This window comes from Microcaecilia unicolor, chromosome 6, assembly GCF_901765095.1.
Source record: "Microcaecilia unicolor chromosome 6, aMicUni1.1, whole genome shotgun sequence".
NCBI classification, from domain to species: Eukaryota; Metazoa; Chordata; class Amphibia; order Gymnophiona; family Siphonopidae; genus Microcaecilia; species Microcaecilia unicolor.
In genome coordinates, this window is record NC_044036.1 from 265,962,005 (window position 1) to 265,980,055 (window position 18,051).

Below are 18,051 nucleotides of genomic sequence, written 5' to 3' on the forward strand. Positions count from 1 at the left end.
GACCTTAGCCAAAAAGCACCTGGAAACCCTGGGCACCTGGAGCGAGGGTCCTGGGAAGATCGGGGTGGACCTGGGAGTCATCCCGGAGAAGGCTGTGAGGATAAGCAGATGAGCTGAAAGTCCTCAACAGCACCTGAAAGGCAGCCGGTGGGCGAGCTGGGCACCTCTCAGCCAAGGAAAGGCTTACCAGGGGCTAAGCTGAAGCCAGCATGGAGGTTGGAGATTTGACAGGGGGCTTTGTCAATAGCAAACCTCTCATGAAGCGAACAACTAGAGGCTGTCTAGAGATGGGCTTACACTCTACATGGTTATGGTAAGCACTAATTGCACTGAGGTGAACCCTTACAGAGTTGGTTTTAAGACCAGACTCAGGTGTAGAAGGTACTCAAATAGGGCTTCTGTAGAGCAGGAAACAGGATCTAGGCCCTGCTCTCACACCAGATGGCAAAACCCACCTCCATTTGAAAGGGTTACATCTCCTGGTAGATTCTTTCCTGGAAGCCAGCAAAATCCGGGAGACACCCTCAGGAAGATGCAACAAAGCAAATTCTAATCCCTCAACATCCAGGACGTGAGGGCCAGAGACTGGAGATTGGGATGCAGAACAGATCCCTTGCTCTGCAGGATGAGGGACGGAAAACAGTCCAATCGCCATGGTTCTTTGGAGGATAACTCCAGAAGAAGGGGAAACCAGATCTGTCGGGGTCAATAAGGAGCCATCAGAATCATGGTCCCGCGGTCTTGACTGAAAAGGATACTGACCTGACACCCAATGAAGGAGGGAGGCATTCAACACTAGTCTTTCACGGGCCTGGAGCCTAGAACAGAACTGAGGGACTTTGTGAATGGATTGAGTGGCAAAGAGATCCACCGAGGGGGTGCCCCACACTTGGAAGACTTCGCGGGTAGCACCCATGTTGAGTGCTACCCATGCATCAGTACCCCCTGTATGAAAAGGGAACAGTCCTCCCGGCACAGATGTTTCTCGGGTGCCAGGGAATCCTTCAGTGTCCTGGAGCTCCCAGCACCATGTATCAAGGGCGATAGATGCCGATGCTTCTTCCAATGCTTGGCATTGACTCTTCTCAGTGTCAAATCCTCATGTCACCTCGGGGTCAGATCCAACGCCTATCGATCCAGGGGAGCCTGCATTGCGGCCGGCATTGAGGCAGGTAAGGACCCACTCGATGCATGGTTACTCCCAGTGTCTAAGGGTGTCGCAGCCATATGGACCGATGCAACATCTTATGCAGACACAGACATTTAGGTTTCGGACCTGGCTCCAAAAAGTTTCTCTCTTTGAGCCTTTGGTTAACTGTTTTCTTTTCTTCATACCAAGACACAGAAGACAGTTAGAAGGGGTACTGCTCAGGCCCCAAACACTGGAGATATTAAGAACGGGCGTCTTTGTCAGAGATGGTCCTACTGCACCGGGTACAGCACTTAAAGTTGCTGAGAACCTTCAATGACATGGAAATAAAATCAGCCGTGGGTAAATCAAAAAACTCAATGGTGCCAAAAAATGGGTAAAGCACCAGAAAAAAAAATGAAGGGAAAAACCCGAACGAAGCTCAGGCCTAAATGTGGCCTACTGAGTGCTGTAAAATAAAGGAAACCTAAAAAAGGGAAAAATAAACTAAAGGTGTAAGGAAGAATACCTCAAATGAAGTACAGAATAAAACAAAGTAAAAGAGAAACTGGGAAGGCACAAGAAGAAGCTCTGTTGGGAAACTGAACCGGAAGCTGTGAGGAGAGAAAAACGCATCAACTCCTCACCACTGGAAAAACAGAACTGATGGTCCTGTGCTCTTGCGCCAGTTGGTAAGGCACTCATACATGCACAGTGGAGTGCAGCTTGCATTCCAAAGAGCTCTGTAATAACTTGCCACAAGCTCCAGACCAGGCAATGCAGACTGCGTTACTCACATGTAAGAATCATAAGCCTGCTTGTCCTCAGAGAAGTATCATTAGACAACATCTCTCTGTATTCTAAAAGCCTCTGCATGTATTATACATGAGTTTTGCAGTGTTATTAAAGCTAATATAGTTTCAATGGAAGATGCACCCCTCTGGCATAACACTAACATTGACTCTTCCTATGTGCAACACTTAGAAACTCTGGAAATCAAAAAGGTTTTGCTGTTTATCACAACTATTTTTAAATGGTACAATGTTTTTCCTGGATGCTTTGTCTGCAATGTTTGATATACCATTATCACAATTTGACTCTTGGAAACAGACTGCTTCACATGTCTCATCTGCACAACCCACTTCCACTCTCACTCCCTCCAAGTCAGAATTCAATTCCTTATGCCAACAATTGTTTTTTTTGGGAAAAAAAGTCATCTGTTATCTACAAAAAATATCAAGTTCTTCCTAACAGCAGTATATTCCTTCTTTCCTTGATTTCTGTCCCTCTGATTTGGGCTGGCCAACCTTTTGGGCCAAAGTCCTCAGATCTACAAAATCTGTGGCAATAACTCCTTCTCGAATGGCTAAAATAAGTAATTCAGTCAAATCAGACATCTGTTGGTCTTGTTCTGATGAACATGCTCTCTATCTCACATGATATTTTATTGAAAAAAAACATAAAAGCTTACTGGGATTTCATATGGAGCAGAATTTTATTGGTTTTCAAATTATCGATGGACTTAAAAATATAAGACTGCAATTTTACGTGCATTCAACCCAGACACTGATATACCAAGAGATCATCAGAAACTTTTCAACCTCATGATTGCTATTGCAATCACCATATCATATGCAATTGGAAGGGCAATTCTAAATTCAACTTCGCTGAGTGGTGGAGCAATTTAAGCGTGATTAGAAAATATGAATCTGCCTTGGTTCTTAAATAGAATAATATTCAGGCTTCCTTAAAGACTTGGGCACCATGTGATTCATATTGCTCTTCCCTGGAACTTAATAGTGCATGGGTTTTCGCACACTTTCATTGTATTTAACTTTGTTCACACCTTACTATATTCTGTGCAGTAAACTCATCTTATATTATATATCTATTTGAAGCCAATTTGGTTCTGTAAAATGTTGATTGCATTTTGTTTGTGTATTTGTTATAAAAATGAAAATTCTTTCAATAAAATTTGTGTATATATAAGAAAAAAAAAGCAGAAATAAAATAAATTAAAAAATTAACGCACTCTAATATGAAAGCCGCTTGAAAATTAAATATTCCTTTCAAAATTCTATGTAAATAGACTGCAGCTCTTACCAGCATATTCTCCCATATTTATTTCATCCTCAAAGATGTCACTGAAGCCATTTCCTGAATTGAGAAGATCAAGACGTTCATCAATAAACTAAAGCAGAGAGACAAAAGAACAGCAAATATATTAAAACACAGTTACATTTGGGGTTTTCTTTGTGGCATACTAATATCATCATATTCTATAATACCATAAAGGCACAAAATATATCTTTTCATTATCATAGTCTGTGAATCCTTGAAGTCTACTCATTGGGATCTGCTGGTTACCTATGAGCCAGATTAGCTCCTGTGGCTACTTTCCTTCACCCATGATCTCTTCATCTCCCGTTCCCTTCAACTGCTCGCCCTAACTGAAACCTGGCTCACCCCTGACGACTCTGCCTCAGTCACAGCCCTATGCCATGGAGGTTATCTTTTCTCCCATTCTTCCCGCCCAGTTGGCCGCGGTGGCGACGTTGGGTTACTACTTTCGCCCTCCTGCAGTTTTCAACCTCTCCTCCTACCACAGAGTCTCACTGCTTCTCATTCTTTGAAGTTCACTCCATCCGCCTATTCTACCCGCTGCCACTCAGAGTTGCAGTCATTTACCGCCTCCCTGATAAGTCCCTCTCTTCCTTCCTTACCGACTTCGATGCCTGGCTCTCCGTTTTTCTTGAGCCCTCATCCCCATCCCTATCCCTCATTCTTGGAGACTTTAACATATACACAGATAACCCATCCGACTCATACGCTTCTCAGTTCCTCACTCTTACCTCCTCCTTCAACCTCCAACTGAGCTCCATCACCCCTATTCACCAATCTGGCCACTGTCTTGACCTCGTCCTCTCCTCTACCTGCTCACCCTCCAATTTCTGCGCCTCAGCTCTTCCTCTCTCTGACCATCACCTGATCACCTTCACACTTCATCATCCTCCCCTGTAGTCCTGCCCAACACTAACCACTACTTCCAGGAATCTCCAGGCTGTCGACCCTCCTACCTTATCCTCTAGCAAAGTGATGGCGAACCTATGGCACGCGTGCCAGAGAGGGCACGCAGAGCCCTCTCTGTTGGCACGCGCGCCGCCCGTCGCCTCAGCCCGTTCCAGCCCTCCCTCCCACCCACCCGGCATCAAGCATTCCTTCCTCCCTCCCTCCCACCCGGCACCAGCCCGCCCGGCCTCCATCTCTCCCTCCGAGCACGAAATTTAAAAGTCTTCCCTTGTCCGAGTTAAGGCGGCATCAGCAGTAGCAGCAAAAGCGTGCTGCTGGCGTGCCTCCTTCAGCCTTCCGTCTCTCAAGCTCTGGTCCCGCCCTCATTTCCTGTTAGGGCGGGACCAGAGTTTGAGAGACGGAAAGCTGAAGGCATGCCGAACCAGCAGCACACTTTTCACTGCTACTGCTGACGCTGCCTTAACCCCGACAAGGGAAGACTTTTAAATTTCGTGCTCGGAGGGAGGGAGGGATGGAGGCCGGGCGGGCTGGTGCCGGGTGGGAGGAATGCCTGACGCCGGGTGGGTGGGTGGCCTGGTGCTGCTGCCGAGTGGGTGGGTGGGAGGAAGGGTGGCCTGGTGCCTGGTGGGAGGGAGGCCTGGATGGGTGGCCTGGTGCTGGGTGGGAGGGAGGGAGGCCTGATGCTTGGCTGCGAGGGAGGGAGGCCTGGTGCTTGGAAGGGAGGCCTGGTGCTTGGGAGGGAGGCCTGGTGCTTGGGTGCTTGGGAGGGAGGCCTGGTGCTTGGATGCTTGGGAGGGAGGGAGGCCTGGTGCTTGGGAGGGAGGGCTGGTGCTTGGGTGCTTGGGAGGGAGGGAGGCCTGGTGCTTGGGTGGGAGTGCTGGGTGGGTGGGTGGCCTGGTGTTGGGTGGGAGGGAGGGAGCCCTGGTGCTGGGTGGGAGGCCTGGTGTTGGGTGGGTGGGAGTGCTGGGTGGGTGGGAGGCCTGGTGCTTGGTGGCAGGCCTGGGTGGGTGGCCTGGTGCTGGGTGGGAGGAAGGGAGGATTGGTGCTGGGTGGCCTGGTGCTGGGTGGGAGGGAGGACTGCCTGCCTGCCTACCTGGTGCTGGGTGGGAGGGAGGCCTACTGCTGGGAGGGCAGGGGGGAGAGGAGGGTGGCTGGACATGGGTGGCTGGAGGGGAGGGCAGGGGGAGAGGAGGGTGGCTGGAGGGGAGGGCAGGGGAGAGAGGAGGGTGGCTGGACATTTGTGGCAGGACATGGATGGAGGGCAAGAAATGAAGAAGAAAGGAGGAAAGTAAAGAAATAAATGGAAAGGAAGCCCTGGAAATGGAGCTAAGAGAACAGATAGAGAGCAGCAGAATCAGCGACTAGGACCAATATGTATAGAAAAACAAAATCACCAGACAACAAAGGTAGAATCATTTTATTTTCATTTTAGTGTTTGGAATATGTCCAATTTGAGAATTTACATCTGCTGTCTTATTTTGCACTGGGTATACTGGAGCTGTAACAACTTACAGAAATGATTTATAATGAAAGAAAAGCATGTTATTTTTTTCTCCTATACTAGTATAATATTTTCAATGATGTCTGTTTATATGCGCCATGGCTGGTGTAAGGGGGTGTGGCTATCATAGGGGTGGAGTCATATGTGGTGACCCCGCCCATCATGAGTACCGGCACTTCGCGATAAATAATTAGATTTTGGGTTGCTGTTTGGGCACTCGGTCTCTGGAAGGTTCGCCATCACTGCTCTAGCATCTCTAATCTCCTCCCTTCCATCATGTCCTCCCAAGTCTGTTGACAAGGCTGTCTCCACTTACAACGCCACTCTCTCCTCTGCTCTTGACACCCTTGCATCATCCATCTCCCGTCCCACAAGGCGTACTAATCCCCAGCCCTGGCTGACCCCTTGCACCCGATACCTTCGCTCCTGCGCCCGATCGGCTGAATGCCTCTGGAGGAAATCTCGCACCCATACTGATTTCATTCATTACAAATTCATGCTATCCTCTTCCAGTCCTCCCTATTCCTCGCCAAACAGGACTATTACACCCAATTGACTAATTCCCTCAGCTCTAACCCTCGTCGTCTCTTCGCCACCCTTAACTCCCTCCTCAAAGTGCCCTCCGCTCCCACCCCCCCTCACTCTCTCCTCAATCACTGGCTGACTACTTCTGCGACGAGGTGCAGAAGATAAACCTCGAATTCACCACAAAACCATCTCCTCCTCTTCACCCTATAACCCACTCCCTCAACCAACTAATCCAGGCCTCCTTCTCCTCTTTTCCTGATATTACCGAAGAGGAAACCGCCCATCTTCTTTCCTCCTCGAAATGCACCACCTGTTCCTCTGACCCCATCCCCACCAACTTATTTAACACCATCTCTCCTACTGTCACCCCCCCCCCCCCCATTTGTCATATCCTCAACCTCTCTCTCCACTGCAACGGTCCCTGACACCTTCAAGCATGCTGTAGTCACACCACTCCTCAAAAAACCATCACTTGATCCTACCTGTCCCTCCAACTACCGCCCCATTTCCCTCCTACCCTTCCTCTCCAAGATACTTGAACACGCCGTTCACAGCTGCTGCCTTGATTTTCTCTCCTCTCATGCCATCCTCGATCCGCTTCAATCCAGCTTTTGCCCCTACACTCGACAGAAACGGCACTATCTAAAGTCTGCAATGACCTGTTCCTTGCCAAATCCAAAGGTCACTACTCCATCCTCATCCTGCTCGACCTATCCGCCGCTTTTGACACTGTCAATCACAATTTACTTCTTGACACACTGTCCTCATTTGGGTTCCAGGGCTCTGTCCTCTCCTGGTTCTCCTCTTATCTCTCCCACCGTACCTTCAGAGTACACTCTCATGGTTCTTCCTCCACCCCCATCCCGCTCTCTGTTGGAGTTCCTCAGGGATCTGTCCCCTGGACCCCTTCTTTTTTCAATCTACACCTCTTCCCTGGGCTCCCTGATCTCATCTTATGGTTTCCAATATCATCTTTATGCTGACGACACCCAGCTTTACCTCTCCACACCAGACATCACTGCCGAAACCCAGGCCAAAGTATCGGCTTGCTTATCCGACATTGCTGCCTGGATGTCCAACCGCCACCTGAAACTGAACATGGCCAAGACCGAGGTTATTGTCTTCCCACCCAAACCCACTTCCCCTCTCCCTCCACTCTCTATCTCAGTTGATAACACCCTCATCGTCCCCGTCTCATCTGCCTGCAACCTCGGAGTCATCTTCGACTCCTCCCGCTCCTTCTCTGCGCATATCCAGCAGATAGCCAAGACCTGTTGCTTCTTCCTCTATAACATTAGCAAAATTCGCCTTTTCCTCTCTGAGCACACCACCCAAACTCTCATCCACTCTCTCATGACCTCTCGCCTTGACTACTGCAACCTACTCCTCACTGGCCTCCCACTTAGCCATCTATCCTCCCTTCAGTCCATTCAGAGCTCAGCTGCATGCCTTATCTTCTGCCTGGACTGATATACTCACATCACCCTTCTCCTCAAGTCACTTCACTGGCTTCCGATCAGGTACCGCATACAGTTCAAGCTTCTCCTACTAATCTACAAATGCACTCGGTCTGCAGTCCCTCCTTACCTCTCTACCCTCATCTCCCCTTACGTTCCTACCCGTAACCTCCGCTCTCAAGACAAATCCCTCCTCTCAGTACCCTTCTCCACCACCGCCAACTCCAGGCTCTGCCCTTTCTGCCTCGCCTCACCCCATGCTTGGAATAAACTCCATGAGCCCATACGCCAAGCCCCCTCCCTGCCCATCTTCAAATCCTTGCTCAAAGCCCACCTCTTCAATGTCGCCTTCGGCACCTAACCACTTTACCTCTATTCAGGAAATCTTGGTTGCCCCAACTTGACATTTCGTCCTTTAGATTGTAAGCTCCTTCGAGCAGGGACTGTCCTTCTTTGTTAAACTGCACAGTGCTGCGTAACCCTTGTAGCGCTCTAGAAATGTTAAGTAGTAGTAGTAGTAGTAGTATTGTGAGAAACAGGATGCTAGGATCGATAAACCTTTTTTGTGCTTATGACTTTTGCTTCTTATCATTTATATGACAATATTCACAGAGAAAAGAAGAAAACCAAACATTCCCACAGGGTACCAATGGAAAATAGAAAAGAGTGGGATTGACCAGACAAATGTTCCAGGAGGAATGATAATAAGTCCTATACTGACTGGAGGTGAACCATACACAGGCTGTGTTTTGGCTAACAAACCATCAGGAGTCCTACTGCATACCTCTATAACAGTACCCTATAATTTGGGATTGCCTATACATTAAACACACAAATTGCAAAAAGAATCCTATGGCGTACTGTACCAAGCATACCCAAGAGACAGTGCTATGGTGAAACCACAAAATACAAGAGAAATACAAAATACTTAGGCCTGCCGCTCCAAAAATGACTGTGCAAAGTGGAACCTCTTAGCTTCTGCACAATGTGCACGATAACCAGTGACAGCTCCCTCTTACTGTGTAGCATGCCAGCTACTGTCAGAAACAAGATGCTGGGCTTGGTAAACCTTTTTTGTATTCTTAAGTTGTGTTTATGACTTTTGCTTCTTATCATTTATATGACGACATTATTCACAACAATCTACTATTCTGAAGCGACTCAATTTAGCAAAAAATGTTTCTCAGTTTGGAAACATAAATACATAGTAATTATTTGTTATTAGTATTTGTTAACATGGTACTATAGTAAACGATGACAGATGAAGACCTCTAATGTTCTTCCAGTTTATTCAACAAGGCGGCCCAGAGATGTACCTGCCACTCCATGGAAGTTACACCCTTTATGCCTGATTAAAGTGTCAGTCATGTAAATTTTGCTTTGATTCCATCCTCTTTCTATATTTATTTATTTATAACATTTACATCCCGCTTACACCTAAGCGGGTAACATACAAACATAAATCAAAATCAATAAAATTAATACAAAGCAATGATCAACACAATAAAACATCAACTGTTGTCCATGATCAATTAGCAAACTCAACAGATATATGCGAAAGTAAATAGGTAAGTTTCCAACTCCTTTTCAAATACGTCAAACGATGCCAGCAGACATAAAGCACCTGGAAGTTTCATCCAGCTTGAAGGTCCAGGAAAGGAAATCATGCTATGGCTAGTATACTGTATAGGGCACCACTAGTTGTTTTGCCCCTGAGGACCACAATGAACAAATAGGGTCACAAAGTTGCAAAGTCTGTTTAAAATAATCCGGAACTTTTCTTCCATCCAATGCCTTAAAAACTAACATTATCACTTTATACTGTATCCTGGACTGTATTGGGAGCCAGTGTAAAGCAATCGTTGAACTAGTCACATGATCTGTTCATCCCAATCCCATAATTAATCTTACAGCAGCATGTTCTATCATCTCCAATGCAAACAGGAGGAGGATAATCCCATATACAAGCTATTACAATAGTCCAACCTTGTCAAAACAAGACTGCACTACCGCCCAGAAATCTGAGAGTGGAATCATAGGTTTTATCTTACTCAAAATATGCAATTTATAAAAACATCCTTGTGCAACTCTAGCAGTATGGGCATTAAAATTCAACTGCAAATATAAACTGATAATATATTTCTTAATAGCAATGGTAGAAAGGATTCAACAAACCAGTACTCCACCCGCCCCCTTTTTAAGAACATCAACTCAGTCTTTGATAAGTTCAAGCCCATGTACATTCAACCAATGAGAAAGGCAGAAGCTTACCCTACACCTGACTGATAACTAAATGGCTACTAATGAAAGAAACGCAATACGCACTACCACTTTATCTCCCATGTGGAAATGAACTTTTCATAACAGACTATCTAACTTATGCTTTAATTTACCTTATCACTCAGGAACCTCTATGCAATACCGTATTGTATTATATTGTACCATGCATGCACCTTAATGTAATACCATTACTATTTCTCTACCCGGAAATGGTGATCGCCATTACGGCATAATGTAAGCCACATTGAGCCTGCAAATTGGTGGGAAAATGTGGGATACAAATGCTACAAATAAATAAATAAATAAACAAACAAACAAACAAACATCCAGGTAATGGACCAATCTCACACACCCATGGATTCTCTGTGTTTATCCCACACATATATATTATTACAGACATAATTTTTATTTCTAAGAAAAATACTCATTAATTTTACATTTGTTACTAGACCCTTAGAAAATCTCATCAGCAAAATGATTTTATAACACATCATGCAATTTAATTACTGAAAACTGTGCATCTTCTTAGTAGCATAGTATTTATTCTTCTATTCCATGTATGCCAAGACTGGTTCAATGCAAATCACAATTCTTAAGAGGAAAGATACATCCTGGGAAATACAACAAAAAGTATAACAACATAGCTGTTCCTTTATACATCATCATACGTTATAGTAACAATTCTGATCTGTGACAAATTTCTGAAATAAAAAAGTCTTGTAATTTTTAATAGACCATAAATCAACTGGAAGAATCTTTCAAAATCTCACTGCCTAAAAAGAAAAAGAAGATTCAAATAACTGGGATAATTTCATCCCCCTAGGAGTACAAAAGGACACAGCTGTCTTAATGACCAGATCCTTGCTAACAAAACAAACTCAAATAAAGCATACATATATAGTGGAGCTAAACCATGCAAGATCTTATACAAGAAGCAGTAAAATTTAAAAACCACCCTGGCCTCATCAGTAACCAGTTAAGGTGTGACAAGAATGAAGAAACATGATCAAATTTGGATAATGAATATATCAACCTAATTGCTGTATTTTGAATTCATTGAAGCTTTTTGAGGACACTTTTTGAACAATTCAAATAGATCTTAAAGTAGTCAATTTGAAACAATAAAAGGAACTGAATCAACAGTCTAAAATGGACACTATCAAAAAAAAAATTATGAATCCTTCATAATTTCCTCATTAGGAAACATGACGTTTTGCCTACAGAATTAATTTGAGCATCTAGCGACAATGTTTGATCAATTAATATTTCTAAAGTTCTGATGGAAGGAGAAAACGCATATTCTAAATTGTACAGTTTGAATGATTTCATAGTTGGGGACTTCACATTCCTACTTAGTAACATGAATTTTGTTTTTTTTCATTGTTCAATTTCAAATGATTTTGAGACATCCAATCACTTATTAAATGCATTCCACGTCTGATAATTTCTTTAGTACCTCAAAAGAAGATTCAATGGGAATTAATACAGTAATGTCATCAGCGCAGATGTATGTCAAGTATCTATCAAATTTCTCTATACAAAACGTAAAACAGTGAAGAAACAGTTATTGTATTTGAAAGAATAAAGTAATACCTGTTTAAAAAGCTGCAGCTGTATTGCATTTTGTAGGAATTGCCTCATGGCACTGGATCGATGAGATATAAAAGTTTCTTCACAAAATGTTATTGGCTCCTCCTATAAGTAAAATCAACAAAAATAGTAAGATAAATCCTTTTTTTTTTTTTTAAATAAGAAGTTAATCTTTGCCCATGAAAAGGAAAAACAAAATGAAGTTCTGATAACCATGACCAAAAATTTACAGACTGTTTAAACAAATCAAGCTTAATGACCATGTGGTCCCAAGTCATGAAAAATAAAATAGCCATGTATGACCTGATAACTTCAGGAATTGGTAGAAGGTTGCAGTGACAATTTGCATGCCTCTGGTTCAAATCTGGCTCAGGTCATCTGAAGCCATTTGTGAAATAAGTTGGTGGCACTAGTCCACATCCCTGTCACATCATTACTAAAAAAAAAAAGTCTTACTATTACTACTCAGCACTAATTGGCAGAATTATTGGCAGTCTTGACGGGAGTAACAACAATTGCACAGGCACGATTATCCTTCTATCTATTCACATGATATAATCTTGAACAGGGTTGAAGCACATTGCTAGGCAGTGTGAGAAGTTTGCATTACCATTGTCTATGCTGTTCCTGCTCTATATATGTGACACACTGAGCAAAAAGGTATCAAAAGTGGTGTTACAAATAAGAGAAATAAAGGCTATAAAAGTTTGAGGGATAAATTTGGGCAAATTTCACTTTTGAAAGTTTTGTGTACTATAGGGTCAATAGAATGAGACTATACAATTTTGTTTTCACAACTTTGATGTTTTTCGTGTGTTACAGCCTAAAAAAAAGTAGGGAATGTGATTTCTGGAGTTGATTACTTTTTTATTGATAACCATTTCTCATTTTTTAAAGGCGTAATTAGTCCATACCTGAGACTGAAATTTGGCAGGATTATGCAGTTGATTTCCCTCTATCTTGTGGTATAAATAATTCACATACCTCAGTTTTGGTACCTTTTCACTAAGTGGGTCACATATAAAAGGAGATCTTTGGTATCGAGTATTGTCAATCTGGTATTTTTCATGGGCACTAATTTCAGTAGACAAAAAAAAAATCACATAACTGTTACAAACTCTTATGCAGTAGAATTCTATTTTAATAGGTACAAAGGATTTTTTGCTGGCAAAAATTGTTCTATCACATATTTTATATCAGAAAATGGAGATGTATCAACACTCATTTTCAAAAACATTTAGAAAACAAACCAGCTTAAGAAGCTGCTGCTGCCTTATCAGAATAGACATAGATAACACAAAGTGTCAGTCATATAAGCAATGGTGAAGTCTTATCCACAATGACTGCCTGATTAGATTAGGGCAGGAGTGTCCAACTTCAGCCCTTGCCGGGTCAGGATTTCCACAATAAATATGCATTAGATCTATCTGATTACAATGGAGGCAGTGCATGCAAATAGCTCTCGTATATTCACTGGTGAAATCCTGAAAACCCGGCTGGACTGCGGCCCTCAAGGACCAAGGTTGGACACCGCTGGTTTAGGGCCCAATCCAGAAACACTGTGCAAAGTACCATGCAAGCTAAAGGAGCATCAAATCAGCAGTTTTAGGGGTCCTTCTACTAAGCTGCATTAGGCACTAACGTGCATAACACAGCTAAAAATGGAGTACTGCAGGATGCCCTCAGGTGTCCTGTGGTAACTCATGTGTGCACGTTAACTGTTCACTAAAAAATATTTCTTTTTGTGCAGGAGGCATGTCATGGGCATCTCTGCATGCTAACTCGTTAGAGTAGGATAATACATGAGCCCTCTACAAAATGGTAATTTCTAAAAATAGCCACATGCTAATGGCAACATTAGCACACGGTCATTAATACAAAAAATAGAAAATTGGCCATTTTACAGTTGCAGTAAGAATGGCCTTAATGCACGGGAAAGACCTATTTAAGGGCATGCCAAGGCCACTTCTTTCTGCAGTTTAGTAAAAAGCCCCTTTACTTAACACATGAAATCTGAAAAGATATCTAAGACAAATTGATTTGATCCTGCACTTATTTTTACAATCCCTAAAAAAAAATCTAAATTGATTTTTAATATTTATTTTTTCTTATATTGAGTATTGCTAAGACCCAGACACATATGTCCCATGCAAATATATCCGAGAAAAAAATATGTGGAGGGGCATTTTCGATATGACATCTAAGTCATACTTTGGCCGTTTTGCGCTAAACGTTCCAAATCCGATTAGCAAATGTAACCATTTTCGAAAAACCAAACACCAGGATTCTATATATCACGCTTTATTTCCCACGTGGAAATCGAAGCATATTCTATAATACATGTAACTTAGTTAACTAGCTAATCAGCGCTGTCAATTGGATGTTAACAAGCAATTATCAGCACTAATTGGCATTAAACCAGATTTACAAGTATAACTCACTAAGTATACTCTGTAACATGCTTAAATTCTAAGTAACAGTTGAAAAGGGGGATGTACAACAGGCGGCGCATGAGCGTTTCTAAAATCTATGCGCTTTGTTATAGAATATACCCTCTCTGTGCCCAATTTAGGCGTCAGGATTTACTCCATGTAAAACATGGTGTAAACGACTGTTACAAAATTTGGTCGCTTGGCAAGACGGTCGGCACATTCTATATACAGTGTAGAAATTTAAGCTTATTCTATAAAATATAGGCACACTTTAGAAATTTTTTTCTATATGGAATTTTCAGGTGCCATATATAGAATCTAACCGAAAACTACTTTTTTCCTGAAAATATTGTTTGAAACAAGGTTTTGTTCCTAAAGTTCCAGCAGTGGCTCCTTTAATAACATTCAAAAGATATCTTTCTGAAGTATTAAAAATTACTGAACAATTGTTTCCACCTGTAGCAAGGATTTATTATTTGGCTCCCTATGTTAAGAAACCAAGTGAGCGCATAACACCATTTATGGAAACCCCATTTGAGGAGCTAAATTTGAATTTATCACAAACAATTGAAGATGAACTATGTGGAGTACAACCTGCTACATTAATTATAGACTTTGTTCTACAGCCGGATCGGGACTGGATCTTGAAAACTTTCTTTAAACATAGACATGAAGTCTTTCTGAATTGCAAAGTCAAAGTATTTCCTGATATTGCTAGACAAACTCAGAAAAGACGTCAATCTTTTTTGAAACTTCGTGATCGTGTATTGTCACGGGCGGAATTTTCTGGCTTAATTTTCCTTGCAAATGTGTTGTTAAATTTCAATCAATTAAATATGTTTTCTTTGAGAGTGATCAGTTAGCAAAATTCCTGGACTCCAGACAAGAACCAGCCGTAAACTCTCTTGTGCTTCCTCCATTAGTATCTACTCCGTGATAGGATAAGTGGGAACATGTTCTACTCATTTTTTCCTATGTTAACCAATTTTTGAATTGTGCCATGCCTATAATTGTGGACTTTAGCAGTAATTATCATTTAATAGATTTTCTTTATAAAATATTTTCTTGTATGGTATGATAATACTCCTTTTCTGTACAAGTGTATCTTGTAAAATTCATTAAAATTACAAAAAAAAAAAAAAAAAGAAACAAGGTTTTGTGTTCTGTGCATTTATCTTTTCAAGCCATTTTCTGAAAAAAAAGTGCAAGTGAAAAGCACAGAAAATCAAGCCATTGGGATGGAGGAGGGGGCCAGCATTTTTAGCAGACTGGTCCCCCAGACATCCCTGGAGAGCAATGGGCTACCCTAAGGGGCAGTGCTGTGGACTTCATATAAATGCTCCCAGGTCCACCGTTGCTCTCTTATCTTGTCTGCTGAGCCTTCCAAAACCCACTACCCCCAACTGTATACCCTTATGGGTGAAGGGGGCACCTATATGTGGGTGCAGTGGACTTCTGGTCAGTTTTGGAGGGCTTACAGTTTCTATCACAAGCGTAACAGGGAGGTATGGACCTGGGTCCATCTGTCATGTACTGCACCCACTACTCCAGGCACCTGCATGCTTCTCTAATGGACCAGGCTATAACATCAGAGGCTGTCATAGAAGCTGGGGAGTGCTACTTTTTTTTTTTTTTTTGGGGGGGGGGGGGGGGGGGGTCATACCTGAATTCCTCCAGTGGTCATTTAGGGCACACTTTTTGTGTCTTGTTTGAAAAACAGATCTAGACCAATTGATGTTTGCACCCTAGACGGTTTCGTTTTCTTTCATTATAGCTGTAAGATGTCCAAGTGTTAGGCACGCTCCCGACATGCCCCTTTGTGATTTGGATGCACTGCAGATGAAATGCATACATAAACACAATACTGATTTGGATGTTTTGAGAACAAATCCATCAAAATGGTGCTTTATGATGCTTTTTGGATGTTTTTCTCGTTCAAAAATGAGCCCCTAAATATAGTACTGCAATAGGATCAGTATCTCCTAGTACATTTTAAGATCTATTTACTATGCTTCTTTCGTTACAAAAACTATAAGCTGTTATAAATATAAAATGATTGCAACCTATGAACATAAGGGCACATTAACCAACAGTGGCACCAACTCTGTATTTGCAACAGGTTATAGTAACTACAGATGCAAATTTATTATACAAGATCTCAAGGATTGCAGTAGAGAATGACACGGGGACAAAGTTTGTCCCTGTCCCTACCCCATCCCGTGGGTTCTATTATCTATCCCCATCCCATCCCTACAGGTTTTGTCCCCATCCCCGCAGGCTCTGCCTCCATCTCTGCCCCGCCCCCACGGATTCTGTCCCCAACCCCATGGGCTCTGTCCTCATCGGAAGAAGCCTCGAACACTTATGATTTTATGTTTAAAAGTTTTTATTAAAGTATAAAAAAAAACAATATGCTGTGCAACTGTTTATAAATCACAAATAGAAAACAATAACAATAATGAACAACTATAATAACCCCAACACCACTCTCTACCCTTCCAACAGCTGACTTTTACCACCTCAAAGAACCCTAATCCATCCTGTTAAAATGTCCAGGGGTACAAAATCAACCCATACTGTATGCCTTAGTGGGGGAGAAATATGACCTATGAAGCACTGTTATGATTTTTTAATCTGTGGATAATTAATGACATCAACAATCTCAGGATACAGTCTAGCTCTCCTGTCTTCCACAGTCCTTCCTTCAATAGAAAATGTTTTCTCAGGAGATATGCTTGTACCAGGAATGTACACGATCTTCCATGCAAACTGTGCCAGTTGTGGCCAGCACTTTTGCTCGTTTTTCCAAAAACTGAAAATATCGCCTGCATCACTCGAACAGAAATAACTGTCTAATTCATTAACAGCCTTCAAAGTAGAGAATGACACGTGGACAAAGTTTGTCCCCATCCCCACCTGGTCCCCACGGGATCTGTCTCTGTCCCCATCCCATCACGTGTCATTCATAATTACATAAGTATTGCCACACTGGGACACACCAACGGTCGATCAAGCTCAGCATTCTGTTTCCAACAGTGGTAAATCCAGGTCACAAATACCTAGAAAGATCCCAAAAAAGTTCAATACATTTTATGCTGCTTATCCCAGAAATACACAACCCAATATAGGAGGAGCAAATTACTCAATCAGCAATGTGCTATTTATAAGGGGACGTCTCATTCCGTCACGCAGGCACTCAATGTCATGTTTATATCAAGCCTCTGCAATTGTGACTTTTTTATAATCATAGACTGCCCCCAACCTCCAGTAGTGCTCGCAACTTGCTTGCTGTAACTATCCTATTACTGTGTTCTATATATACCTGTTGTGTTGTGTTCGCATATACCTGTTGAAACACGGAGAACATAAGCTTAACACATGGATATTCTCTACTACTGCATACCTTGTTGATTCATGGCGTTTGGACTCACTTCAGCAACAGCCGCTGCAAACAAGAAGCCAGAAAAAATGGCGCTGGCGTTCTTTTTTAAAAACGAGGCTCTGCCTCATTTACATCACGTCATGATCAGCCTGTCAATGTTGCCACCACGGGCATTTAATATAGTCAATGACCAAGCATCTCAAAGATTCACTCAGATGCTGTTTATTGACACAATGTTGAACGAGCGGAGCTCCAATATTGCACGCTGCTATTCGTGATCTATGCTCTACCATTCTTGCATTTAGAGACCTGCTCAATTTACCAATGTACACCATACAACAAGGGCATATGATGTAATAAATGATATGTGTCGTGCAACATGTGGTTTGATGTTTAAGTTGATATGTTTGGCCGTTATGGCAAAAGGTTGTAGATTCAATAGTCAAAGCACATGTTTTACATCCTGTCTTTTTACATTTTGTGTGACATCCATTTCTAGTATTGACAGTCGCTTCTGTTGCTAAGAGATCAGCTGGACTTAATATTTCGCTGAGGTTGCGTGCCCGTGAAAAAGCTGTCCTCATTCGATGGTTCACAAAAACTGGGTGGGCTTGCATAATATCCCAGTGACGTTTAATAATTTTTGACACTATTTCACCTCATGATAAAGATCATAACCTGATCATCTTGGGACTCTCTTTGAAAAAGTCCTTTATTTGAAT

General features: G+C 42.5%; 1 protein-coding gene across 5 annotated transcripts in view; it reads right to left on the minus strand.

Moving 5' to 3' along the window:
• The window catches only part of DENND1A (DENN domain containing 1A), a 1,150,393-nt gene that overhangs the window by 230,360 nt on the left and 901,982 nt on the right, over positions 1–18,051 (minus strand). For all 5 annotated transcript variants that reach the window (XM_030207362.1, XM_030207365.1, XM_030207363.1 and 2 more), the window contains exons 14-15: positions 11,519–11,620; positions 3,233–3,320 (exon numbers count right to left, since the gene is read on the minus strand). In XM_030207362.1, coding sequence (XP_030063222.1) covers positions 3,233–3,320; positions 11,519–11,620 — 190 coding nt within the window. The remainder of the gene's footprint in view (positions 1–3,232; positions 3,321–11,518; positions 11,621–18,051) is intronic.